The following is a 27,696-nucleotide window of genomic DNA, read 5'->3' as shown; positions in this document are numbered from 1 at the left end:
TCCACTCACCATGGAGTGGCCCAGAAGGAAGACTGGGAGCTGTGGGTGGTCCTTCTGCATGACATCCACGTGGTGCAACACGTCCCTGACGAACACCTGGAAGTCAGATACCACCATCCTCTCTCCCTCGCTCTGCCCGTGGCCAACTGGAAGGGAAGAGGAGACAGACAGGTTACCGTGGCTGACAGGGGTGTCCTCACCAAACTACCAGCTACTCTTTATGGATGGCCCAGATGGAACATCCCACTGAACCTCAAGCACTCCCGAATGTGGGAATTCTTCTCCCGTTTTACAGACTAGGAAGTTGAAGTGCAGAGGGGTTAAGGAACGTGCTGGAGATCACAGAGCCAGGGAGTAAATACTGCAAAATCTGCCCACATGGTCAGGATGCCTTCCTCATGGCCATTCAAAGGAAAAAACAAAGGACAGGCACATGGCATCTCCCTAAGCCTCAATTCTTCCCAAGTGGCCAGAAGCAAGACAGATGGGGCTTGGAGTCCAGGGTGTCCCCAGTCCCTTGACCCTCACAGCTATGCCTCCAGGTGTTAGCATTTCACCAGGTAAAGTGCTGCATCCTGTCACTTCACTTTATAGCTTTGGGTAAAGATAGCAAACACAAAATAAAACAGTGAAGTGTGCTTGCCAGAAATCTTCTCAACAAAGCAGCAATAAAACTAGGTCATGCTTTCGCCCTCCTGGATTTTATTATCTGCCCCATATCCGTGCTGTTCCTTCCCCCATTCTTTCTGAGGGTCCCTCCACACTCCCCTCTCTGAAGGATGTTGGTTGCTATAGATACCGAGTGCTGACTGTGGCTTCCAGATTCAGGCCCAGTGCAGCTGATCTGAGGGTTTGAAAATCGCACAAAGGAGCACCCGTAGAGCAAAGTGGTGCAGTGAGAGGACCTGCCTGAAGCCTTCCTGCCACCGTGCAAGGAGCTCCTGGGCAGTGTGGTGACCTCAAGGCTCCCTCACAATAGAAGTGCAGAGGGTTACAAAGCCAGCTAGCATCTATGTGAGTGCAGGTTTGACCCCTGGCCTTGCTCAGTGAGTTAAGTATCTGGAAGCTGTGAGCTGTGGTACAGGTTGCAGACTTGGCTTAGATCTGGCATTGCTGTGGCTGTGGTGTAGGCCAGCAGCTGCAGCTCCAATTTGACCCCTAGCCTAGGAACCTCCAAATGCCGCAGGTACAGCCCTAAAAAAAAAGGTAAGAAGAAAATTATCTATCTATCCATCCAGCCATCTTCCCTCCTTTTTCACATAAAAGGCAGCATGCTATATATCACGCTACTCTATGCCAGTTGTTTTCACTTTTAATGTACCCTGGAGATGACTTTGTCCCCCAAACAGGCCAAGGGCTCTTCTTCTGTCTGTTAGGGTGGCACAGCGCTCCTCTGTGGGCTGACCTACAGTTTACTCCAGCCATCCCTCATCAAAACTATGTGTGTGACACCCCATCTCCTGCGTATTCAACATCTGACCATAGGAGTCGCTGGGAGTGCTCTGTGCCTGTGAGAAGGTGCACCTACAGGATAACTGTCTAGATGTAGGCTGTCTGAGAAAAGCTGTGCATCCACCACCTGGATAGTTGGTGCCTAATTCTCTTCCATGTGGGATGTGCTGTGAACTCCAACAGCTTCCCAACAAAGCAGGTCATTAGGTATTTGGATTTTTGTCCCTAAGATAGAGAAGAAAGTATAGACCAAGCACCTTCTCATATTTTAAAAGCCAATTCTATTTATTTTCTGGTAAACTAAGAATTCCTGGTTTTGCTTGTTTTTTTTTTCTATCAAGGTTTTACCTTTTTTTCTTTTCTTTTTTAGGACCAAACCTGCGGCACATGGAAGTTCCCAGGCTAGGAGTAGAATCAGAGCTACAGCCGCTAGCCTACACCACAGCCACACCAACGCCAGATTCAAGCTGCATCTGTGACCTAAACACAGCTCATGGCAATGCCAGATCCTTAACCCAACTGAAAGAGGCCAAGGATCAAACCTTCGTCCTCATGGGTGCTAGTCAGATTCATTTCTGCTGAGCCACAATGGGAACTCTTTACATTTTTTATATTTAAGAATTCTCTGTATATTAGTTGGTCTTTTGTCCTTTGACTTTATGGTAGGTTTAGCTACAGAAGATTTTTTTTTTTTTTTCGGCTGTGCCCACGGCATGTAGAAGTTCCAGTGCCAGGGACTAAACCCGAGCCACAGCAATGACCTGTTATCGATTTTTTCTTTTTTATGGCTTCTCTATTGTGATTGTTAGTTACAAAGGCCTCCTCTACTACAGGGGTGTAAAGGAATGCAGATTTTTTTTTATGTTCTTTTATGGTTTTGTTTCTTTTTTGAGAGTAACACAGACATAACAAAGTTCATAGTAACCATTTTTAAGTGTCCAGTTCAGTGACATGAAGCACATTCACACCACTGAGCAACACCCCCCAATCATCTCTACATATGGTTCCATTCTCTACCAGTTAACCTTGATCCATCTATAATTTATCATGACATACGCTGTGAGACAGGGATCTCTTTTCTGATAGTTCTTTTTCTTTTCTTAAAAGCCAGGCAAGGTTCACATAACATAAAATTAACCATTATAAAGTGTTCCAATTGGTGGCATTTTGTACACTCAGAATGCTATTCAACAACCTCTATCAAGTTCCAAAATGCAGATGGTTCAAGTTCCCTGGTGGCTCATGGGTTAAGGACCTGGTGTTGTCACTGCAGTGGCTTGGGTTGCTGCTGTGGTACAGGTTTGATCCCTGGCCCAGAAACTTCCACATGCCATGAGCACAGCCAAACAAAACAAAACACAAAATGCAGATGTCTTGATTGCTTTAACGGAATTTATGAAAAAGTCCTTCATTACTTTGCTAGATTATGATGTCATCCTTCTCACATTATGAAGGTTCCCTTTTCACTTGAGTCTAGTCTATTTCTGGAATCCTTCTCAGTCCCCCTGGCCTGCTTACTCATGGGTCCACCCACCCACGCTCAGGCCTAGGCTGTGCTACAAGCTCCCCTGCCCGTCCCTCACTCCCATGACTCTCCTCCCATGTTGATGCCTGCCCCCGCCCCGCGTCTTCCGTTTCTGCCCAGGCTCCTTCCAGAGCTGGTGATCCACACTGCCAACCACTGTCCCCTGACTGTCCCCTGGATCGTAATCAGCTTCAAGACTGGCTCTGCTCCTGGGTTCCACATGGGGGTTAAAGGTTCCATCGTTCTTCTGAATGGCTCAGGCTCACAACAGGCCTGCCACCTGGACCTTTAATTCTATCCCTATGTCCAGCTGGTCCCCAACCCTTTGACTTCTGGGCCCACAGCCTCCCAGATTGGCCTCGTCTGCAGTCAGTCTTGTGTCAGTTGCAGCAGGCTAGATGCTCACTGCCTTTTGACTGTGAGGGACTGCCACCCAGCCCCCGCCCTATCCCAAGCACTTCCCTGCTGACTGCTCTGCACTCCTCTGGAAGCTGCTCTGATCCTGCAATCAGCAGACTCCCCTCACCCACTGTTTCACACAAGCCAGCCCAGCATTCAGGGCCTCCTGTGAAGGCTCTGACTGGTCCCACCACCTCACCAGAAAGCACCCCGGAGCCACAACCACGGACATGCCCACCTGCCAGTGCCTCCATGCAGCAGCTGCCTGCTGTGGGCCCTCTGCAAAGTCCTCGAAGGCCACCTCAGATCCTGTCCCCTCCACAAAGTCAGTCCCTCTGCACAGGCACTAGCTTCCCCGTCCACAACCCAAGTACAAACCCTATCACAGGTCAGCTGATTGGAGCCCCCCTGCTTTCTTTCCTCTGGACTGAGGGCCCCTAGGGCCAGGATGACAGGCTGTTGGGTGGCTGGCAGCCCCCTGAACTGACTGAGCTGTGGAGGATTCTAAGGTGAGTCTGGCCAGACTGGGTGGAAAGTGCTCTGAGCGACTAATGATGTCTGTGAGGGACTTGGGGAGGAGGCAGGGCTCGTGCACCCACATGTGCAGTGCGAAGATGCTATTCTGTTCATCTGCAGGGCTCTTGGAATGGCCTGGCTAAGGTAAGCGCCAGCTATGCTCCTGTTGTAATGAACTGCAGCCAGTGTTTTCATGATGGCCACTCAACAAAGAGACTCATCTCCATGACTTCAGCCACAGCTGATGTGATACATTTCCCTTCCCGCCATGTGAAAAAAACTGAGCAGCAGCTCTGCATTTGCAATTAAAATTATTTTCTTCATATTTTTTAAAGAAAGAACCCTGTGCCACAGACTCTAATCCAGCCTATTTTTAGCTTTGTTTGCCCTGGTTCTGCTATGTACTGTGCTTTTTATCTTCTCTAGTTTGATGCTTTCACATCTGGAGAGACCACCGCTCCCAGGCTAATTTCTGACAGCTGACCCTGGAGAGACCACCGCTCCCAGGCTAATTTCTAATTTCTAGGCCTGTGAGCTGGCCTTTCACATGCAAACCAACCACACCAGGACCCACATACTAGCTCTCAGCCTCTGGGCTGCTCTCCTGCTGCCCTCATCACTCCAGACAACAGGAGCAGCCCCTGAGCCCAGAGCCCTGAAATTACTCAAACCAGCCAATCCTCAGCCTGCTGACCCTGACTCCATGTTCCCTCTCAAAGAAACTGCAGTAAAAGCTCCTGCCCACATCACTCCCACTCCCTCTGCCTCTTACCTCCATGGCGCTTCTCTGCATGGCCCTGAGAGGTGTGCCTGCCTCCTGTGTCTCAGCATCTCTGAGTATAAAGGAATTCTTCCTATGACAGTCGTTTCTGTGTCTTGTCACCACACCTGATTAAAACCAGTCCTGGGTGTCCTTAGAACACCCTGGCTTTAGAGTCCATGCAAAATAAGCACTTAGTAACGCTCTGCTGAAGAATTAAATAATCCCAGTCTTTGTCTCCTACAAAACATTTCCACCTGAAGATAACTTTTGGTGGTACCACCATGTGCAAAAGAGAACCTCAAAGAAGTGCCCAGAAAGCCACTAATCCCATTGATGCTGGAACAGGAGGAGCATGACTTCCCTTCTCAGGGAACCAGCTTTACTCAGTACTTATTTTCTTATGGAAGAAAAAGCGGGTGAAACACAGCCTTGAAGAAAGAAAGGCCAAGCATTAAGAAAGCAGAAATGATAACCCCTGATATTTATGTGGCAGGCTGTATTTATACAGACCTTTCCCAGGGTTTATTACACTTGACCCTCATAACTCTCCAGTTAGGGATTCTTTCCCCATTTTCTAGCTGAGAAAACTGACCCTTGGACAGACTGGGCAGAGCTCAGCCTCTTGGGAACTTAGAGGCCAGGCAAGGACTCAAGCGCTGGCTTCAGACCCCCAAATCCCATTTTTTTTTTTTTTTTTTTTTTTTTTTTTTTACTGTCACAGCTCAGTGCAAAATATGGGCAGGAGGCAGGGGGCTCAGAGACTGAGAGTCATTCCTGACCAGCCCACAGGCGATCAGTATAAAGCAGGGGCACCGTCCTGCAGGATGTATAGTTCAGGCTAGCAAGACAAATGGTCACTGTCTGGCATGGAGAACAACAGGACTGGACAGCAGGAACCACATGTGGGAGTCACAGCTATGCAGCCCCAGAGGGCGGATCAAAGCCAGTTGGATGAGCAACAGGGGGACCATAGAAGTGAGGAGCCAGGATGGGGTGGGATTAACCCCCTGTCCTAGTTTATTTATTTTTATTTTTTATATTTTGTCTTTCTTGGGCCACACCCATGGCATATGGAAATTCCCAAGCTAGGGGCTGAATTAGAGCTACAGCTGCCGGCCTATGCCACAGCCACAGCTGCAGCAACTTGGGATCGGAGCCATGTCTGCGACCTATACCACAGCTCATGACAACAGTGGATCTTTAACCCACTGAGTGAGGCCAGGGATTGAACCCATGTCCCCATGGATACTAGTCAGGTTCATTATTGCTAAACCACAACAGGAACTCCCCATGTCCTAATTTAAAGGAAGTCACTAATCCATGTATGTTACTCACAGAGAAACCAGGACACCCACTTTGGAAGACAATGTGGTATCTTGCAAAGTACAGAGTCCACACTTTACAAACCAGCAAAGCCACCACCAGAAGTTCCTACACTCACATCAGGAGACAGGGTAGCCCTGTGCTCAACAGCATCTACCCCATCTGGAGAATGGACATGTTATAGCTAAAGCGATTATTCTACAGAGTGAATCAATGAAAGCTAAAAAAGCAACAGGGATGAACCTTAGAAAGAAAACAGAAAGTGAAAAAAGCAGGTAAGGTATTCAAGTTTAGCCATTTTACAGAAAGCTTAAATTAAAAAAAAGAAAAGCAAATAATTTTTTAGAGAACCATATGTGATCAAAGCATAAAACAAAAAAACAAGGGAATGAAACACACCCTTTAAGACTGTAGTCACCAATGGTCCCCTGCCTGTCTGTACTTTGGACATACCCCATCTCATGAGGAAGCTGCTGAGAATAAGGGAACCAGCACAGCAAGCCTGGTGCTAGTGGGTCTTCACAAGCACTGGTGTCCATCTCCTTTACCTACGGAAAGTATCAGGGGAGAAAACCCCTAAGTTACCTTGCTGATTGACACTTTACCTGTCAGGGATCATTCCCCATGTCTAACCTGTACTTCCCTCAGTCAGCTCTCCAAAGAGGCAGGACAGCTGCTCTGCACCCTCCACACAATCATGGCCTGCTTTCACCTCGGCTTCCTTTTAACTAAAAGTTTGCAGGTTTAACACATAACAGACCTTTGCCTCAAAACATGAAGGTAGGTCTGTTGTGTTCCCACCAGATGAGAAATGCTTTCATGGGCTATGACAGTTGTTTGGAGCTTAGGGTTTGTAACAACACAGAACAAGATAGAAACTAGGCAGCCCAAGCTGAAACTGTAACAAATGGTAGTTTCAAAAAGCTAAAGAGATGGCCCCCGGTGAAGAGAACTGCTTTAGAATGAAATGCAGGATCCCTGTCCCCAGGATGGGAGATATATTTTTAATATTTAGGAAGTGGAACTTCCTGAAAGCCTTGGAGACATGAGCAACTAAAGCCAGCAGAAGCCAGAACCCTACAGCTCTCAGAAGAGGCAGGAGGTGGATCAGCATTTCTCAACCACGAGAGTAAGTGGAAGTGACAGCAAAGCGACAAAGGTCAGCTCTGCACACTGAGGCCCAGGTGGGGCCCGGGACATGTGTGCTCTGAGTTCTGAACCCACACTACTGCAGATGCAAACCCAGCCAGGATGTCGTAACGAGAAAAGAGGTGGCTCATGTGTCGAGCACAATAACACACCTGGCCCTGTGCAGGCCCTGGGCCCCAGGCTCCCCAGACAAGAGCTCAGGTCTAGAGAAAGGGTCACCAGCCCACTTAAGGACAATGAGAAGAGAGTCAGGGAACAACAGCATATGCGGGATTGAGGGTGGAGGTCTGGAGCCAGCTCCACATCAGCCCCTCTCCCCCGCCCAGAGCCCTGCTCAGGTTAACTTCAGCTCCTGGCTCACACAGCCCATGCACAGAGCAAGTTCTCAGTAAGTCCTTACCACGCTGTGGTCAGGACAAGGACAGGGTTGGGATACAGAGCGCTCTGTGACTTTCTGCTGGAACATCTGTTGAGCATTTTCAATGACAATGACACTACTGCTACCCCCAGGAAACAGCGAGATCTTCCACTGCTCCCTGAAACTGGTGTGACTCAGGCATTAACATAATCACTGCACATGGGACTATACGTTCTGTGGAATAAAGTCAGTGTGGTCTCGGTTCCTGGCATCTGCAGGTGGTGGTGATCTAGAGTACTGCTGTGGCTTCCTCCAGCAAAAGCAAGAGTAAATCATACCTCAGGTCTTGGCTTCTCAAGGAGCAGGTGGGGGCGGTGCGATAACCATGGAAGGTGGAGGCTGGGGGCACGGAAGCCAGCCTCACGTGCTCCCGACCCACCACTCTTGTCAGGACCACAGACGAGGCAAACAGAGGCCCTGGGCAGACACCATCTGCCTGATGGGATTGCAGGCGCCCTGCCAGCCGTGACCCTCCCTGGCCTGCGGTGAGGGGTTGGAGTGGCCATCTGGGCTGGCCCTCAGCCCTAGCACTGAGGGAGGGGTCTGCTCTGGCTGGAAGTACTTCCTGTAGACCAAGTGGGCCTCTGCCAGCGGGCACCAAGTCCCCTTCCGCCATCAGGCAGAGTAACTGGAGGGGCGGCAGTCATGGGGACACGGACCGAATTTAAATTAACTAAAGTGACAACTATTAAACACTCAGTTCCTCAGTCTCACCAGCCACACGTGAGGGCAGATGTAGAATGTGCCTGACACCCGGGAAACTTCCATTAGGCAGCACTGAAAACAATTTCTCCTGGGGAGATGCTGTGTGGAATGACGAAAAACACATGTACCCACTGGCCTCCATTTAAAATATTATTAAATAACGAAACACGGTATCCTTCCTCTGATTATAGAAGTTAACACATGTTCGGAGCTCCTGTCGTGGTGCCACAGAAACAAATCCAACTAGGAACCATGAGGTTGTGGGTTCGATCCCTGTCCTTGCTCAGTGGGTTAAGGATCTGGCGTTGCCATAAGCTGTGGTGTAGGTCGCAGACGCAGCTCGGATCCTGCGTTGCTGGGGCTGTGGCTTAGGCTACTCCAATTTGATTCCTAGTCTGGGAACCTCCACATGCCACGGGTGCAGCCATAAAAAGCAAAAAAAAAAAAAAGTTAAAAAAAAAATAGTAGGAGTTCCGATCATGGCTCAGTGGTTAACGAATTCGACTAGGAACCATGAGGTTGCAGGTTCGATCCCTGGCCTGGCTCAGTGGGTTAAGGATCCAGCGTTGCCGTGAGCTGTGGTGTAGGTCGCAGACGCGGCTCGGATCCCAGTTGCTGTGGCTCTGGTGTAGGCCAGTGGCTATGGCTCTTTTTACAGATGTTTATAGAATTGTTAGGATAAACTTGCCAAAATGGGATTTCTAGATCAAAAGATATAAATATTTAGGGAAGACCTCATTTATAGAACCAAACATCCTTTTCAACTCAAGGACTTTTGTTGTCCCCAGCCAAGCATGGAAACTGGAATTTCATCACATCCTTGTCAGCACAGGGAGTGATGGCTATGCTTTTGTTTATTATAGAAGTTAGTAGCAAACTCACTTTTTTCCCACTAATGGTGCTTTGCTTCCAGGAAAAAATAACCCACGGAAAGCCATTATGGCTTTTGTCTCAAGAACTTGTCATATGTTTTTCTCTCCCTTTTTTAAGGCAACTCCTTTCTCTACACTTGGTAGGGAGAGAGCCACAGGTCACATATGTGACCCAAATAATGGCTCGTAAAATGCCTAAGGCTCTGGGCTGAGCCACTCAGGATTCCTGGTTGCTGACAGCACCTGTGTGATGTCGAGAGCAAGGTCGGGTGCACCGAGGAGAGCTGTGACAGAAAACATACAAGGAGCCACATCTTGCAGTTCCAGCAGGCTTCCCTGAAATCACCCTGCATTTGCTGCTTCCGGTCTTTCCCCTCAGTGCTTTATTGGAGCGAGGATGCCAGCCCCGTACATCCTTCTTCCTACTTTAGGCTGCAACATGCTTATGGTGGTTAAATTTAGCTATCTCGGTTTCAAAGCCCATTTTCTAATAAACGTTGTCTGGCTTTTTTTTTCTGTGCTCTTGAGACATCCAATAGCAGAAATCCCATTAGTAAAGGCATCCGATGCCAAAATGTAAGGACATGAGACCAAAAACAAGTAAAAAAGTAAAAGAACTGCATCCTTAAGCAAAAAGACCACCAAAAAAGCATGTTTGGTCATCAACTGACACATCCTTCTAATGCTAACAATGCCCTTGTTAGGTTCCAAGAGCAGAGAGTGCAGGATGAAAGGACAAAGTCCCACAGGCTATCTGGTGCAGGCTGGACAGGAACACCACGTGATAGCGAGGTTCTGCTTCCCTTTGTCACTCTCTCTCTTTAAAAAAAAGAAAACACATATGGCAGAAAGTCCACGATCACAGCTTGTTGGCCTGGAAAACATTTTGTTTCCCTCAACAAAAGCCACTTCCTCCTCTTCTGTTTGCTGATGGTCCCGGCTTCCATCATGGACACTTGGAACAACATGTTTCATCTCCCCAGCTACCGCTGCACTGAGCTCCCCTTAGCAGGAGGAAAAGCCCTCCCTCTGCAGCATCCAAGCATGAGCCTGAATGTACAAAGGATGTAAAGACAGAAATTAATTTCTCTACTAATTGACAACAGCTTGAAAAAGGTATAAATATGCCAGAATTCAGCATATGGGCTATGGAAACACATTTCGGCTCAGATTTTTCTTTTGAGCTGTTACAGCATGCTTTATAATGTAACCAGCTAAAAGGCTGTTAACGGTGCAGCATTTTAGAAATAATGCATTCTCAGGATTTCATATTTAGAGGGTTTATTTTGAAAACATCGTACTTTCCACTGCATAAATAAGAGGAAACAGCATGACAAAAAGTGTCATAACTACAGTTCTTGGCATCTAGTGAGATGATCTTCCTTTTGTATCAAGCTGTAGGATGACAACGTGCTCCGGAGAACGGGGCCAGGCGGGTTCCCACTGCACGCTCAGCCATCACCCTCCCACGTGCCCTGCTCCTCTAGTGAGCTGGTGGGGTTCTGAGCAATTCTGAGCTAGGCAGAATCATCTAGAAATGCCAGCCCTTTCACCCAGATCTCTTCATGAAACTTGAATAAATAAAGTGCCTCCGGCTCATAAATAGGCAATAGCTGTGGGGCAGGGAGAGGCATTTACCTCAGAAACTCCAGGATAGATGAGATCAAGGACTAAAAGTCTGGGACAAAAATAACAGGATGCTCAGCAAATTCCAAATAATGCTTGGGGCCAGTAGCAGGACCACACCAGATCAGCAATCCCAAGGATTTGAAACCTCAGGAAAAGGTTTAATGTAAAAAAAAAAAAATTCATATGATGTCAAAGGGATGGGCAAAAATGTGCCAAACTGGGCAAACTCCCCACCTGGCCTGGCTTTTACAAATACTTCATTTTTGAACTCTTTTTTCTCCAAGTCTTAAGATCACCTTTATTTTTGTTAGAAGACATTAAATACACTGAGTTCTGACTCACATGTTTTCCTCTGCACCAAAAACCCCTGGAAAAAGAAAGAATATAAGCTTAGGCACCAGGCCTGGGTTCAAATCCTGCTGAGCTTTGGGCAACACCTTGACTGCTGTGATGAATACACCACAAAACAGGGTACTGACCGTCTCTGGGTAATCAGATAAAGGTTATTTTAGGTTTTTTTGTCCTTTTTTGTTATCTCACAAAATCTCTACAATGAACTGATATTTTTGTCATTGGGGGAAAAAAATAAAGGCTGTTTACTATTTTTTTTTTTTTTTTGTCTTTTTGCAATTTCTTGGGCCGCTCTCTCGGCATATGGAGGTTCCCAGGCTAGGGGTCTAATTGGAGCCATAGCCACTGGCCTACACCAGAGCCACAGCAACTGGGATCCAAGCCGCGTCTACGACCTACACCACAGCTCACGGCAACGCTGGATCCTTAACCCACTGAGCCAGGCCAGGGATCGAACCTGCAACCTCATGGTTCCTAGTCGAATTCGTTAACCACTGAGCCATGATCGGAACTCCTACTATTTTTTTTTAATCACACTTGTACATAAATACAGACACATAAAACCTGAAAATAAAAGTAGCCGGCTCTGCCATCAGCATACAATCATATCTGCTTGAGAACAGAGGTAACTGGAGTGGGTGCATTTGTGCATGAAAGTGACATGAGGGGACTTGGCAGGTGCCAAGGGTGTCTGATGAGACAGTAGGGGTAAGGGGATAGTGACCGTCCATCTGAGGCCGTCCACAGAGAGATGATGCCCATGAGGCCTGGACCAGAGTCATCAACACAATCCCCACCACTGAGCCTGGGAAGATGGAGAGGGGGGGCAGGAAGCAATGCTTAGAAATGGCTCCAGGAACTGCTTTTTGGTACGTTCTGCCATCCTTGACTCTCAGAAGCATGCCTATGAGCATATCTCAGACACATGCTGGGCTGGCTGTCCGCAGCTCCTCCCAGCCAGTCCTGACCTGGGTCAAGACTCACTTTGATGGAACGCAGTGAAGGTGAAGTGGCCAGGTCTGGGCCAGGCTCCAGAGGTCTTGCAGCTTCTAGAAACCCTGCTAACTGCCAGCCCGGCACTTCCATGGCCCAGGACCCATCACCCGTGCTGAACCCAGGCTGCAACACAGACTCTTGGGACCACAAGCTAGATGACTGCAGGTGACTTGTTATAGCGACGGGTGGCTTATTACAGCAAAAGCTGACTAACTGATCACTCTCACACTGTCCCGGGCAAAGAAACCTCAGCTCTATGTAAATCTGCCCCTAGAGAATTTGTTTTAGACAGTGGGGCCTTGCTGGGTCAAGCACTATGGCTGGTGAGGAGCTCTGGTCAACAAGTATGCCATCTATTGATTTTTAAACTGTCTTTAAGTTACCAAGTACATGAACACACCCTTGTGGCAGGCTCTTCTATTTCTTTCCATAAACAGCACTCTACTTCTTCCCTTAATGATGTATCTTGATGCCTTTCCAAAGCCAAAATTACAGCCCTGTCTCCTCCTGTCCAGTGGGTGTGGTCTGAGCATACCCTGGTCTGGACTAGCCATGCATCCATGTGGGCATGAGGGCTGTTGCTAACTTTTCACTGCTACAGGTCTGTGCACACACGCCAGCCCCTCTGGATGGAAAAAGCAATAGGACTCACTGTTCAGTGAGCATTTTAAAGAGAAAACAGTGGCAGGTGGTGATCCCCAAATCCAGACCACCAACCTACCCTCCCTCTGGCCCCTGTCATCCCTCCTCCCCTTCCTCCCCTCTCACAGCCTTAAGCCCACAGAGCATGGTACTGCCAGAGTTTTATCTTCCCTGCCTTAATCTAAAAAGCATGTGCACTGAAGTTGCTATATTCACCCAAGAGGGGAAAAAAAAAAATCACCCTCCATTTACTTGCTTTTGTGCCTTTTTTTTCCTGAGTCATTTGTTCTGCATTTACAAACAAAAGATATTCTACCTTTTTTTTTTTTCCAGATCTTGGTTTCTTTCTTTTTTTTTTTTCCGATAGTTTTTTAATGAACTTTAGTTGTACAATGATCATCACAACCTAATTTCATAGCATTTCCATCCCAAGCCCCCAAGATCTACTTTTGCATTATAAAATAAATATCAGATTCTAATGGGAAGACTAAAAGAGGAATCACTATGAAAATCACTACAACAGTCACAGAAGTAAGTACGAAAGAAACCCAAAAAGATTTTTAAAAGAAAAAAGAGAGTTCTGGCTGTAGTACAGTGGATTAACAATGCAGCATTGCTGCAGCTGCAGCTCAGATTCGAACCCTGGCCCTAGGAACTTCCATATGCTAGCTACGGCCTAAAAAGGGAGGAAAAAAGGAAGAGAGGCAGCAGAACAGTGAGGAAGCACAGCTCTCATTCTGACCCATGTTCTCAGGAGCTCCAGCTGCCTGACGGGCAGGGGCCTGGCCCAGGGAAGGTAGATTCACTTCCATGCTCCCTCCCTGGACCCGGTTCAGGACCCAGTTGTCCATCCTGGACTATAGCTTTCCAAGCTAGCACGGATCTCTGTTCCCAGTCGTACTCTGTGAATCCTCCAGGCCAGTGGCTGAGCTGGGCCTCTGTGGCTTCACTGAATCTGCATCAGACACTCCTGGGCCTGAGTCTTGGCTCCGCCACTCAGGAGTCCTATGCAAATCCTGTGTAACCCCCAGACCACCACTCCCCTCGCTGGAAGTGGCAACAATAAAAGGGCAGTGTATGGTCCACAGGGAGGAAAGTTCCTTCTGCAAATAAGAGGCTCAGAAGCCACCCGATGACACAAAGACTTGCAGGTCTCGCCAACCCCAACGGGGCCATGACACCCGGTCCTGACAGGTCTCCACTTTCACCCCTGCTGCTGGCGTGGCGAAGGGTGGGCCAGCCTGGACCAGCTGGCACCGGAAGAGCCCTGTCTTCCCTTGTGTGGTACTTCCTGCCACAGCTGTGTCATAGCCTGTGGGACTCTACCCCCCCCCATGAACTTCTCAGCTAGTCTTCTGGCTTCTAGGGGCCCTGCTTCCCACAAGCCAGTGATGTTCTGGTCACTCCTGGTCAGGGTTGGGATGAAAGAGAGGCTCCACTTGCCCCCCACCCCCAAGCCCCAGCTTCACCAGGTTCGCTGAGCTTCCTTCTCCTGTTGGAGCTTCCTCTCAGCCCCTGCCTGCGAGAGGCCCCATGGCAACCTCCCAGCAGTGACCCGTTAGCCTCGCTGCCCACAGCCCCACCCGGTTCATGTTAAGCTCCTACTCCTAGAGCCTCTTCAAAGGAGGAGGGGCTTGGACTAAGTGGGAAAATCTCTCCATTTTAGGGAATCAGTCCTGCTGTCACCCTCACAACCATAAAAGGCAAAATAAGAGAGAAACAAAAAAATATACAAAAAGCTCCATACCAATATGTTCCAAGATTGCAAGAAATACTTTGCTTCAGCTCCACTTTCCTCAGCCGCAAGACAGAGTTCTTAAATCGCTTGCTGAAGACGAATGGGGAACCTAGAACAGTGTGTATCCACCTAGAGCCTCAAACTCTCCATGCATGGCCTGGACTGCTCCTTGCAGCAGGCTTTCTGCCCTCCACTTCACCCAGGAGAAATGGGCACATGGCAGGGACATGACCCAGCTGTGCTCTGACCCCCTTTGGCTGTTCGTCCCAGGAGGTGTCCAGTGACCTGGGGGTGGGGGTGGGGGTAAGGCACGCCACTTTCCCCAAGGCCTGGCCCAGGGGCGGAAAGGCTCCCCGTCTGTCCCCACTGTCCCCACCTCTCTCTCTGGGCTCCCAGCTGGTCGCCCCACCCTCCCTCCCACTTGGCAGCTGAGGAAACAGCCACCAACACGGGGAGGGTGAGGGGAATGTCAAAGAGGAAGGGGTTTTCTGGACAGCTTTGTCTAAGATGCATCTTCAAACATATGCACACCTATTCCTTTAGACAGGAACCACCCCACCCCAATTACCTGTGCATTCTGTTTCAAACTTCTCCTTGAGTCCAAGGGCTGGGCACCATTGACATTGTAGGAGGCACGCACCATTTGACAGGAGTCTGGGTGCTTTGTTTTTCTAAGTGTCTCTGATGACCTCAGACTTTGGGAGGGACTGTGCTAAAGAAGGGCCCTGGCTGCTCTCCCAGCTGACACAGCCCAGTCTACAAGGGGCTGCCCCAACACTGCTAAACCTCAGAAAGAAAAGCAGAAGATTAAAACCTTAATTCACACAATTTCACTTCTCATGAGCCACTGTGACCCGGGAACAGGGGAAAATCCAAAGTTAAAACCCAGTTCACATTAGCTATACTCCGTTCTCTGTGAAAGGGGGAGGAGTTGGTTGACAAAACTGACGGCTTTAAATAGCTGCATGCAGCTTCATAAAGCATTAAGATGCTCTCCTGCTCGACCCTCCCTCTCCCCCTGTCTTAGCCCCCTCCCCACACGTGGCAGTGACACAGAATGCCAGTTATATGTCAAAGGATATTTTAATGACATGTGCAAATAAGAGAAGGCTTCTTTTGAATGCACATGAGGGGAGGCTCGTGGACAAGAGCCATGGTCAGGAGGGGGACCACCAGCCAGCAGGGACTCAGTGCATTTGGATTCAGGCAGATCCACGTGGACATGTATCACCATTGTTCTGAACTAGAGCAAGGGGCACCCACTGTGAGCCCCAAAACTCTTCCACAGGAGGCAGAGCCACCGGGCGTTCATCATATGTACCACCTTCACAGCTTCACCTTGGCCACACACCAACTCTATGAATGTTTACCTAATACATCTGTTCCACATGGACTCATCTTATGTCAACATACTTATCAAAGACAGTTTCTATCACTACTGTTAATGGAAAACCAGAGTTGCTTCCCATGAACAGAGTAACTGGCTGCTATTTGCCTACCCAATACCCATTCTCTCCTGTCTTCTCAGTAACTTAACCATGATTTTATTCTGACTGGCAGTGTACCCAGCTAAAGCATCTATCACTCAGCCTCCCTAGCAACCAGGTGTGGCCCTGTGACTCAGTCCCAGTCACCAAGACACAAGAGGAAGTCAACAGACGAAACTTCCAGAGGGGGGAGGAAAGCACCATTCTAATGTCTGAGATATAAACATGATGTGATGGCTGGAACTCTAGCTGCCATCTTGGACCAAGAGGGAAACTTGAGGCTGGATGTTCTAAGGGTGGCAGAACAGACAGAAGAAAGCTGATTTCTTTTTTCTTTTTCTGGCTGTGCCTGCAGCATGCGGAAGTTCCCAGGCCAGGGATTAAACCATCACAGCTGTGACCCAAGCTGCTGCAGTGACAACACTGGATTCTTGATAACACAACAGAACCATCAACACAGGGTATATTAAACGTGTCTTTTGTTAAGACATTTTGACATCTGGGGTCTTATGGACCCTGGGGAAACCTCCCCTCTTAGAACTATCCAATGCCTACAGAATATCAATCTGCCTTTCAGAGTGTCTTTCACATGCAATTCATATGCAAACTAACCAATCCGGAGCCCACTCACCCTACAGACACATCCTCCATCAGACACTCATACTCCAGGCCTATAACCTCCTGCCCTAATCACCACAGGGTCTGCGCCAGACAACTGGAGACAGCCCCTACTCGCCAGAGCCCACTAAAATTACCAAACCAGCCAGTCAGCCTGCTTGCCCTGCCTCCCTGCTTTCCAGGGAAATCACAGGACAGGCTCCTACCCCCAGTTGCCTGTTCCCCGGCCTCCTGGCCTTCCTGGTACTTCCCTACATGGCCCTGCATGGTGTGGCATCCCTCTCTCCAGAGACCAAAACAACTACCTTTTCTTTTTTTTACAGCTACCTTTTCAATGGCAGTTGTCTCCTGTCCACTGATCCGTTGATCTCACCATACTGAGTAATAATAAAACCTACATCGTAAAACAAAGACCCAGAATATCTCCACACTTCTCCAAAAATTAGTTTTTTCTTGTTTAATCTGCTGTTCTGATCAATCTTAATTCCAGCAACCAAACTTATTTCCTAAATGATAAAGAAATCATTATATATACATACATACATACATACATACATATATATATCTCTTACAAAACAAAAAGTGATTGCCTAAGTGTTAGTTAAAATCACCTTGGACTCTCCCCTTGTATCTCAATACTGGGATGGGCCTTAGGTCTTTTCCAGGGAAGTCCCCTTCACCACTGCTCTCTGCCACAAGTCACTGTGGGTCCCCCACCTTGGGCTTGGCCAATGGGACATGGGCAGCGGTGATGACCGGGCAACCTGAACCTAGATTAAAAGCATCATGTGACTCTACCAGCCTCTCATGCTTCCGACATCTCCCTGGGAGGAATAGAACCCATCGAGACCACTGGCCCGAGGAGGATGAGACCACGTGGGGAGGATGGAACCCAACCTGGGGCTCAAGCTGAGCCCAGCTAAGCCCAGACCAAGTCTCCTGTACCTACAGGTACAGGAGAAAGACTCAGCCATTGTTGTCTTAACCTGTTGAGTGTGGGGGGGCTTGTTAAACAGTATTATCATGGCAACTGCTGAAGGATTTGTTCAGAAAAGCTACACCCTATGAATACTGACTGATCTCCTTACTGCTTGTTAGAACCGGTACAAGGCATATCCCCGTGCAGTACATGATACATAATACACACACATACAATTCAGCAACATGGTTCCTGCCTCAAGGGTTTTCCATCTTAGCTTTGAAACCACCGCCCAAAACCACTGAGAGAAGCTCATGCCCAGCCATCAGCCCCTAGCAGGAGCTGTACCATTGGCCCCGGATGAATGGACTCCTCTACACCACAGGAAGAGACTCTCCACTCAACTCCCAGAGGACAGTCCCTGAGGAGCCTTGCGGACATGAAAGCAGCTGAGATGGCGCCATGAGCAGGGAGGTCTGTTGAGGATCCCACCAGGGTCCATGTGAACTGGGCTCTGGTCACCTGACTCAGCTTCATTTGGCCACATGCATTGGTGCCTGGGGATGGAGGCTGCCTGTCTGCATGTCTGCTGCAGGAAGGGGTACATGTTTGTGCTGGGGTCTGTTATCCCATCAAATATGTACCACAGCTGTATGAGGTCTCTTATTCCTATCTTACAGATGAGACTGGGGTCCACTGGGCCCTCGAGGCCAGCTCCTTGTCACCTCTATCCTATCTCCTTCTCCTTCTGCACGTCACCTACTCTCCTACAGGTTCCCTTTCCCCCAGATATTCATGGCCCCCTTCCCGTCCTCCAGTCCGTGCTCAATTGTCCTCTTCTCAGTGAGGCCAGCCTCCTTGCAGGTTGCCCTGTTTCATCTTTCTCTGTGACACTCATCCCTGAGTTACATACTCTGACATATTCATTTCCAGTTATGGTCTGACAAGTGCAGGGACTCTGCCCCCTTGATCACAGCAATGAGCCTGGCCTGGGCCATGGCAGGTGCTCCAAAAATCAAGGATGAACAAGTGACTGAATGAATGAAGGAAGGAAGGAGCAGGGCTCAGAGACATGGAGGAAGTGTCCAGAAGTCTGTGCAGATGGAACCCATGCCCCTCTGGCCCCGCCACAGCTCCTGGGCACTCTCCACTCTTGGCACTGGGAGACAAAGCATTCTTTCTTCTCTTAGCAGTTCTGCTGTTGGAGCAAGGAGAGTAGGGTGTCACTTAAAATTTTCTTTCTTCGCTTGCTCTTTATAAGGCCTTTAAAGTCAGATGTATTTCATGGCAGAATCGGTCAATTTATCATGACAATAACAAACTACCACTAAAGTGGAAACATCATTCTTGAAAATATGCAGAACACATGAGCTGCAAGTTGTAAATGTACCCTTGCAGGTGAGGACCATCTGGGGGTCTCCGAACTGCTATTTCAAAGGTCCCCCCATTCTGTGGCTGCAGCAGCAGTGAAGATGTGGGGTCAGGTGGGTCCCAGCCCTGCTACTCTGCCACAAGGATTCCCACACATGGCGTGTTGAGTGAGGGGAGGGCCCATGAGAGATGTCCTTTAGAAGTCTTTCCATGGACCTGCCCTCACAGCTCATGGCCCCTTCTCCTGCTTGGAGAGGCTTTAGTTTAGAGGCAGCCCTGAAATGCTTCGAGCCCAGGAACCTTGTGACTGCAGGCACTAGGAGTTCATGGGTCAGAGGGCGGAAAGGGACCGGAAATGCCCCGAATCAGGCCCACCCCTCCCGCTCTGGGGCAAAGCTGGGACTCTGCCCTTCGACCTTCAGATGAAGCATCACTGGTGATGCCTCTCCTTTTTCAGTAAAAGAGAAAGTTTCCATGTAATAAACCCTCTAAGCAATTTTTCTGATCCGGCAACATCTGCACAACAGCTGGGAAAGAAGTAATAACTATTATGTGCCAAAAGGATCCGGCTCTTCTTGAAGACTCTGGGAGGGGACAGCTGGCCCCTGTGTTCACGGTGACATCTCTGCGGCAGGTCCCGCCCAGCCGGCCGGGTTTCCTGGGTTGAAGGAAGGGAAGCTAGCCAGCAGGGTCAAGAGGGCTGAGCAGAGGGAAGGGTCAAGGGGCCCAGGAGCCCTTTTTTTTTTTTTTTTTTTTTGGTCTTTTTAGGGCCACACTCATGGCATATGGAGGTTCCCAGGCCATGGGTCTAATCGGAGCTACAGCTGCCAGCCTACGCCACAAGCACAGCCATGCCAGATCCAAGCGGCATCTGCAATCTACACCACAGCTCACGGCAACGCCGGATCCTTAACCCGAGTGAGGCCAGGGATGGAACACGCAACCACATGGTTCCTAGGCAGATTCGTTTTCCACTGCGCCACAATGGGAACTCCAGGAGCCGACATTTATGGCAAATGAAGTTTGCACTGGGTTCCATGATTTAAGGTTTCTAGGGGAACCCTCATGCTCATCAAAGCAGCTTCCAAAAGTCAAGGTCTTACCCAGGGGACAAGCATGGCGATTGAATCCAGCTTTGCTCCAAGGGCTGTGTCGCCTTGGGCAAGTTACTCACCACCCCTGGGCTAGCTTGCTTCCTCACTGGGCGCAGTGCCTGCCTCCCCACACAGCTACGAGGGTTAAATGGGGGTGATCTGGGGGAAAGTTACTAGCACAGAGATGATGCATTTTTTTAGGCCAGAAAGTATTTATTTTCTTCAAACAGGGCCCATCCTCTAGTGCCAATTCGTACACATACATGCTTCAGCAGTCTGAATCTGGGCAAACCTAGAGAAACCAGTTGTTTTTAATCAAATGCCCTGTAATTCAGCAGATGTTCACTGAGCCCCTACTACATTCTGGATACCAGGCAGGATGCAAGGATCAGCAAGCCCAGGTTGCCGAGGCACTGTCCTCGGAGCATGTAAAAGTTGGGGGTACATTTGTGGCTGACCAGCTGAGAGGGGCCTGCAGTGTGTGAGCACCATTCCCAGGAGGTGCTAGCCAGCCTGCCCTTCTTTCTGAGGCTCCCCAGGCCACACTGTTGGGGTAGCCCTGTTCAGGGTGGGGTGAGATGCTGAAAGAGGGGTGTCTCCGTAGGGCTCCATGGCCTCCAGCCTCGACTTCCAGAATCAGGGTGGAAGCTCAAGAAGCCTTCGGGGGACCAGCCTGGGGCAGACACTGCATCCCAACTTCTACACTCGGCTCCAAATGCATTCCGCATGGGCTGCAGGTGCTGCTGGTCTCATGTACAAGATGAGGGATAGGCCCAGAGAGGCCCAGCACACAGCTCATCCAGGGAAGAGCAGAGGTACCACCCCAAGGGCCTCTTCCATCCCAGGGTGCCTACAAACACTTCTCTAAGTGAAGGCTCCAAAAACCCTGGACAGGGGGGCATGGAACTGTAGCTGGGTGTTTATTTTTTGTAGGTTGGTGATGTGTACAGCTAAAAATCACCACCAGAGGCTGGTGGAGGACCTCGTCTGCCACAAGGGGTCCTCCCCCTGGTGGGAGGGGATCTGCTGGCGGCTCCCCTGCCCTCCTTCTCCTGGCGGCTTTGGCACTTGGCAGCATCACAGTTGGTTATTTTTAGCCGTTGGCAGGCCAACCATCCCCGGTCACATGCTGTTTGAGCTTCCACTTCAGAAAGGCTCCACCTCACAGAACGAGGTGATGCCCCCTCCCACAGGGAGCCCCCTGTGGCTGCCTGCAGCATTTGATATGGGCCCCAGAGAATCACACAGACTCCCCCAGAGACATGCAGCCAGCCTAGGCCCCACCTGTTTTAAAATTTAAGTGCCTCCTTTTCTTGGTCCAGCTGTGGTCACAGTTATTGCCAGTGTTAATTTACTGAAGGGCAGCAGCTGCTTCCAAGCCTGGGGAGACATGCAAGACCCAGTGCTGCGAACCGGGGGTCCTGACCCCAACATGCCACTTCTGGGCAGGACCTTGAACCCTCACCTCCCCACCCCTAGAACAAGGAGACGGGTCTTCTGCTCAGGCTCACAGTGGTGTGTGGCTTTGTTGGGGACCAAAACCGACAGCAACTGTGATTGCTGTTTTAGCTTCCATTATGAGCCTGGATGCTGCCATAGCTACTCTGGGCAGGCCCCTCTCCCCGTGGGTGACTCACAGGAGCCCTGCATCCAGGTACCACCACCACCGTCTCCATCTCTTGTAAGTGGGGGCTCCAGGGTCAGTCCCTGACAGCACTATCCAGCTGATGAGCAAAGGAGCTGGGGTTTGAACCCCAGATTCTGGCTGTCACCCTAGGTGTCACCCTGGGACACTTCAGGCCCCTGGTTTCATGTGTGCTGGAAAAGTCTGTCGGTCCCTGACAGGAAATGGGGACAGACGCCTAGTCCACCTGACCTGAATGTCTTCAGCAAAATACTCAGACTTGTAGATGGGAAAAAGTAATCCAATGCAACTGTTACCTAAGCCGGGTGCAGACTGTCTAAATACAGAAAGCGTCTGGCGCATGGTGGGAGGACAGGCCTTGCAGAGCACATGCAGGGCATGGACTGATGTGCCTCGGGGGTCACTAGGCTCGTATGTGGACCCGGCAGCCAGGGGGCAGCTGCCTGGGGAGAACAAACCATATCTCTGAGGTAGGTTTTAAGGTGCCGGCTGAGGGCATTACAGAAGGACTAAGAGCATCTGTCTCCCGAACTGCCTGGCCAGCAGCCCGTCCACAGAGGCGTGGGTCCTTTAGGGTCAAGGCCAGGTCAGACTCAGCCTGGAACAGGAGGCTCAGGGCAAGGAAGGCCACAAGGCACTCCAGGAGTGTGCCCCTGCTTCCCAAGAGGCCTGCCCTGGGGAACCTCTGCTGTCCAAGAACAAGGCTCTGTGGACCTGCTGTCCTGCTGCTGACCCGGTGCCAGACTCGTGGCTGGTATCCATTTCCTGCTCTGATTTCTGCACTGCGACCCTGCCCTCCTCTCCCAGACCCTGGCTCTCCCTATGCCCCCCATCCTGCAGCTCCCAGCCCCACCTCATAACCTGCACCTGGAGCATGGGTGGGGCATGGCTGAGCTTCACAGGGCCAGGCACTCAACAGGCACCATCTCACTGGGCCCCTCACTGGCCCTATGGGGCAGGTAAAAACTTTGATTCTTCTCTTGCTGTAGATGAGAAAATAATGGAGGTTCAGAGAGGTTAGGTAACCTGCCCAGGGTCACAGAGCAAGTAAATGACTGAACTGACTTGAACCTAGATCTTCCAGATGCCAAGGTCCAAGTTTCACTCTACTTCCCAATATAACTATGTCTACACTGTTACCAGGTCCATCTTCTCTGGACCTGTGGCTCAGCCTCCTTGGTGCTGACAGAATTCCTTCCGTAGAATTATTCACCCTTCCTTGTTAAGAGAGCATCACATGGAGGTAATTTGACTTTTCTCCTCCAGTGAGTAAGTCATCTGAACACTTCAGAAACTGATTCTTCCAGAGTCATGGAGGGAAGTCTGTTTTCTTCTTACCAGAAAACCTAAGTGTTTCCATCTCAGACATGTGAACAGTTCTGAGTGAACAAACACGCCCCTGGGGGAAATTCCTTTTGAAAGGTAAGTGGGTGGCCAGTTATCAGCTCCTGCCCTGAGCTGAGACAAGACGGCACCAGGCTTGCAGAGGCAGCCTTTGCTTCAAGGGCCCTCTCGCTGAGCCTGAATCAGCATCCAGACCAAAACTTGCTTGTAACCCTCAACAGGGCCACATGCTTTTGTTGCCTGCTTCATACACAAATAGATCAGGCTCCTTCCCCAGCAATCACTGCCTAAATTTCCCTAAAAACCGGGTAGCAGTGGGTAAAGACCGGACATCACAAAGGGAAGTCCCCAGATACTCATACAGAGGCTGCCCGGTGACGAGGACATCCTGAAAGAGATCCCATTGTGAGCGGCATTGAGTTCCAGATCAGATGAGGTGGAGTGTGAGCCCCTTGCTGCAGAGAAGATGGAAAGTGCCCACCACTCCATCTGAAAACAGGTTCTCTTCTATAGACTGGATGTAGAGAGCAAGGTCGAGGATGGGAGGGCAGCATGGATGTTTATCGAGCACCTACCATGCACCCAGCAGCGACCACATCATGTTTCCTCACCAGGCAGATACTGACTCAGTTACAGGTACAGAAACAGGCTTGGTGAGAGTTAATGCCCTGTCTGAGGTCACCAGAGTTGTGTCCTCTAAGTTGTGCCCCATCATCACCTCTGGGAAAGACCCGCCCCCTTTGCCCTGGCACACAGCACACTTGCATAGGAGCACTGGGAGTACAGGCACTGGGGACTCTGGGAGGCAGCACCTGGGTCTGTCATTTCCACAGCTCACGCCCAGGGCAGTCCTGCACACAAGATGTTCTGGGATAGTACCTGTCTTGGGAGACAGCAAGTCTGCTTCCTTCAGATATTACATATCTAATTTTAACACGTCAACACTGCACCTTCAAGTAAGTTCCACACAAAAAATACTTGTGGTACCGCTGGCGCCTTCTCCTTGGACTTTGACCAACTGAATGTGCAAATCTGAGGGTGTCCCCAGGACCCCGCTTGCTTTCACTTTGTCCCAGAGCCAAGTGTAATTTCACCATTGTTATCATCATTATCACTTCATTTATAGATGAGCAAACAGAGGCACATGGAAGTTTTTGTTTCATACAAAAAAGAAGCAAAGGACCAAATAAATTCATGTTAGAGGTTTATATCCAAGCTGGCAGGTCTGGGATGTGTAACGTAAATAAATAAGGACGTGGGGCTAGGGGGCACAGAACTGGAAGGGACCTGGAGGCATCAAGGCCTCCCCACAGGGCTGCAGTGAGCCCACCTGCCATCCTCGGGTTGAGCCCCCTGAATGCTCCAAGTGTCAAAGAGCAATTCACTGCACTTTTTCACTCTCGTATTTACTAAGGCAAGAAAAATTAACACATTTTCAAACACTGCAAACAAAACACATGACTATAACTGGCAGCAACCTGTTTTAGAATAGATCCAGCAAGAGACCTTGACTCAAAACTCTCCCTGCGTGGAAAACACACACATACCGCCTTCTTCCTCTTGAATTTCTCAAGTCCTTTCTTTCTGACGGGGCAGGGCCCCCACCCATCAGGCATAACTTCTGCCCACCACACCCCCCAGAGCTTCCTCTTCTCATACCCCCCCACTCCAAGTTTTTAAAAAGTTAAAAAAAAAACAAAACCACACAAACTCCCTCTAACACATTCCCTCAAATATTTGCAGATGGTTAATTCCTTGTTACTCAGTTAAGAACGGTTCTTTCTCAGTTTATACATTAAAGAGAAGCCAACTCCGGCCCCACCAATGGAACTGTGAGGGTGCTGGTGGGAAGGGGCTGGGTGGGGTGGGGGGGCTGCCCCACCCCTCTCTCCTGCTCACACTGCCACTCTGAGGGGTTTCCAGTGAGTCACCAAGAGCAGCTGGCCTACCAGGGACAGTGTGAATGCGAGTCCCGGCTTTCTCCAGGCTGTATTTAGAACAGCACAGAAAACCCCACTCTCTGCTGCTGCCACCTGCTCTGATGGCCTGGAAGCTCCCCACCTCTGCCTGCCTCTGCCCTACCCTCCTGGCCCTGCCCTAGACCAGCTCCCACTAGGCACAGAAGCCTTGGTGGCTATCCATGTATCTTCTTCCTCAGCAACCTTCCTGAACATCCACAGGGTCTCATCACAGAGCCCCAAGTTTCGCAACCAGAGGCCAGCTCTCCCTCCATTCCTTTGTTTTTTTTGCCTTTTCTAGGGCCACACCCTTGGCATATGGAGGTTCCCAGGCGAGGGGTCTAATTGGAGCTGTAGCCGCTGGCCTATGCCACAGCCACAGCAACATGGGATCCGAGCCGCGTCTGCGACCTACACCACAGCTCACAGCAACGCCACATCCTTAACCCACTGAGCCAGGCCAAGGATCAAACCCGAAACCTCATGGTTCCCAGTTGGATTCATTAACCACTGAGCCACGACGGGAACTTCTCCCCCTCCAATCCTGATGCTAAATGCTGGGTCCAGCTAAATCAGGCTGGGGTTTTCATGAAAACAGGACTTGAGCATGTAACCTGTGTATCTGTGCTTTGCCCCACCAGCCTCCTCTGCCTCGAATGGTGGTTCCCTCAAGACCCAGCCAGCCTGCCCCGAGGTTCCAGCCCACCAGCCGTGAAGCTCATCCACCCAGCTGCACATGACAGTGGCCCCTGCCCCAACCTTGGCCACCTGACCCAGAGTCCCAGTGGCCATTCTGCCAGGTCCCCTCTGCCCTGATAGCGTGGATACTTTCGGGTGGGTGTTTTACTGCAAATATTATATGTCTCTGGTCTGATCTATCTGGACCATAAAGTCCTTCATCCCTTCAGCAAACACTGATGCCTCTGCACCCCGCTCAGTCCTGGGCTGCACACAGCAGAGAAGGCCAAAGACAGGTGGAGGCATGGCACATGGCATAGTGAGGCAGTGCTCATGGCAGGAGTTGGCTGACTCCACTAGAAGGGACAAGTCGGCACTCAGGAGCGCAGCACTGTGACAGAGCACAGCCCCTCACAGGGGTGGCTTAAATGGAGTGACAGAAGGCCCTACACCAGCAGGAAGTCAGTGCCTGTGTCCAGGTATTCATCTTCATACAACACTGGACCCAAAGTTAATGCACCATTAGGGACTTCAACCACAACTTGCTGATGACCCTAGTAACCACCTTCATGTCTAAACCTCACTAAAGCAGATGGGGATGGATGTGGCAGAAGGGTGACACTGTGAGCCAGACAGGGATGCTCTACCCAGAAAACATGAAACAGAAATGTTTGAGAAGTGCTCTCTTAAACAATAAGCCTGGATGTGTGGGTGGCAGAGAAGGGGGCAGCCTTGGAAGGGCCCATTCCTGTGTCCTTCTTATGAACAGAACCTGTTTGGATCAGCAAATATGCAGTTAACAAGCTAGATTTCCTGCCTGCCTGGGCAGGGCCATGTAATGCTGTCCTGGCAAGTGCAGTGTGGCTGCAATAGCCAGGGCTCCTGAGAAAGGTCTGCCTCCGTGATGTGAGCCCAGCACTTCCTTTGCTGCTTCTTGGGCCTCCTTCCTGCTCAGACCACGTGCCTGGGAGCAGCTGAGCAAACCTACAGAGTCGTGGGCAGGGATGGCACCACGACATCCTTTACCTCCCCAGGCTCCATGTGTCTGGGAGAAGAGTAAACCTTTGTCTATTAACTACCCAGGTCAGGCAAGTGATGCAGCCAAAGAGCCTTGACTGAATGTGTGCCCTTGGGGCGAGGAGACCAGAACCTCCCCTATGATGCAGTGACAGTGTTAACTGTCATGAGGGGTTGGAGATCAGGCAAAAAAATGGGCCTTGGTCAGAGCCTGGCGTGAGGCTGGCACTCACTCAATGGCAGGCATATACTTCTCATTTCTGGCAAAGCGGTTCATGCCCATGACGTCATCCTATAAAATTTTAAGGCCAAAATAGAAAACAAAGTTAAATGAGAAGCTAATTGAGCACCCTGCCGTGCACACCAGGCGGCCAGGCCTGCTGAGACACAGCCAGCCACTAGCCACAGCGTCTCTAGGTTTCCGTCTAAACAACGAAAGACTGCAATACTGGAGTAACAAGATTTAACCTAAAATCAAGTTAGTATAGCATTTGTAGAAACCTGTGCTTCTATGAACTGTGCCATAGAAACCAAAGCCAAAGCCGCCATCAGTGGCTCTACTTCATAAAGCATTTTCCATTGATCACTTCATCTCATCTTCACTGCAGCCTCTGCAGCCGGACAGGTGACCTGGCTCAGGATGCCACGCTGCTGGAGAAGCCAGCACGACTGCTCCCAGCCCTGGAGCTCTTCCTCCTGTTCAGCACAGGCGTGCCACCAGGGGGCTGTGCCAGGGCTGGAAGGGTCTCTGAGCTGCCAGAGTGAAAGGAAAGAGGCACCTCCCCACCTCCCAGCAGGGCCCCTTTATACTACACATCTGGTAGATGAGAAAACTAAGGCCTGAAGTGGTCAGATGTTCAAGGCCCACAGCTGGAATCAGTCCAGTGGACCCAGGTGTATTTGTGTAAGGGCCCTTCTGCAGTCTGGGGCAAGGTCCCACCGCATGGTCCGGTGAGCATAGGAGCACAGGAGGATGGCCGGCAGGTGACATGGGGGTTTGGACCATCCTGGCACTGGTGAGGCCATGGCTGTTTTTTGTTTTGGCTGTGTCTTTAATCCTTCACATACCCAGTAAATGCCCTGACAT

The 27,696-nt window shown here is 50.0% G+C and overlaps 1 protein-coding gene across 6 annotated transcripts in view; it reads right to left on the bottom strand.

Annotated features, from left to right (window-relative positions):
- MGLL (monoglyceride lipase) overlaps window positions 1-27,696 on the bottom strand; it is a 194,160-nt gene that overhangs the window by 22,319 nt on the left and 144,145 nt on the right. For all 6 annotated transcript variants that reach the window (XR_014822320.1, XM_084986679.1, XM_084986677.1 and 3 more), the window contains 1 exon segment: window positions 10-146. Coding sequence is in view for 5 of the 6 variants with exons in the window: in XM_084986679.1 (XP_084842805.1) it covers window positions 10-146 (137 nt within the window). In the remaining variant the exon portion in view is untranslated.

This window comes from Sus scrofa, chromosome 13 (assembly GCF_054392235.1).
Source record: "Sus scrofa isolate SSC_HxYL_T2T_F1_AM1 chromosome 13, Sscrofa_HxYL_maternal_Yorkshire_Landrace_v2.0, whole genome shotgun sequence".
In the NCBI taxonomy this organism is placed as follows: Eukaryota; Metazoa; Chordata; class Mammalia; order Artiodactyla; family Suidae; genus Sus; species Sus scrofa.
This window is presented reverse-complemented; position numbering and strand designations above follow the sequence as displayed.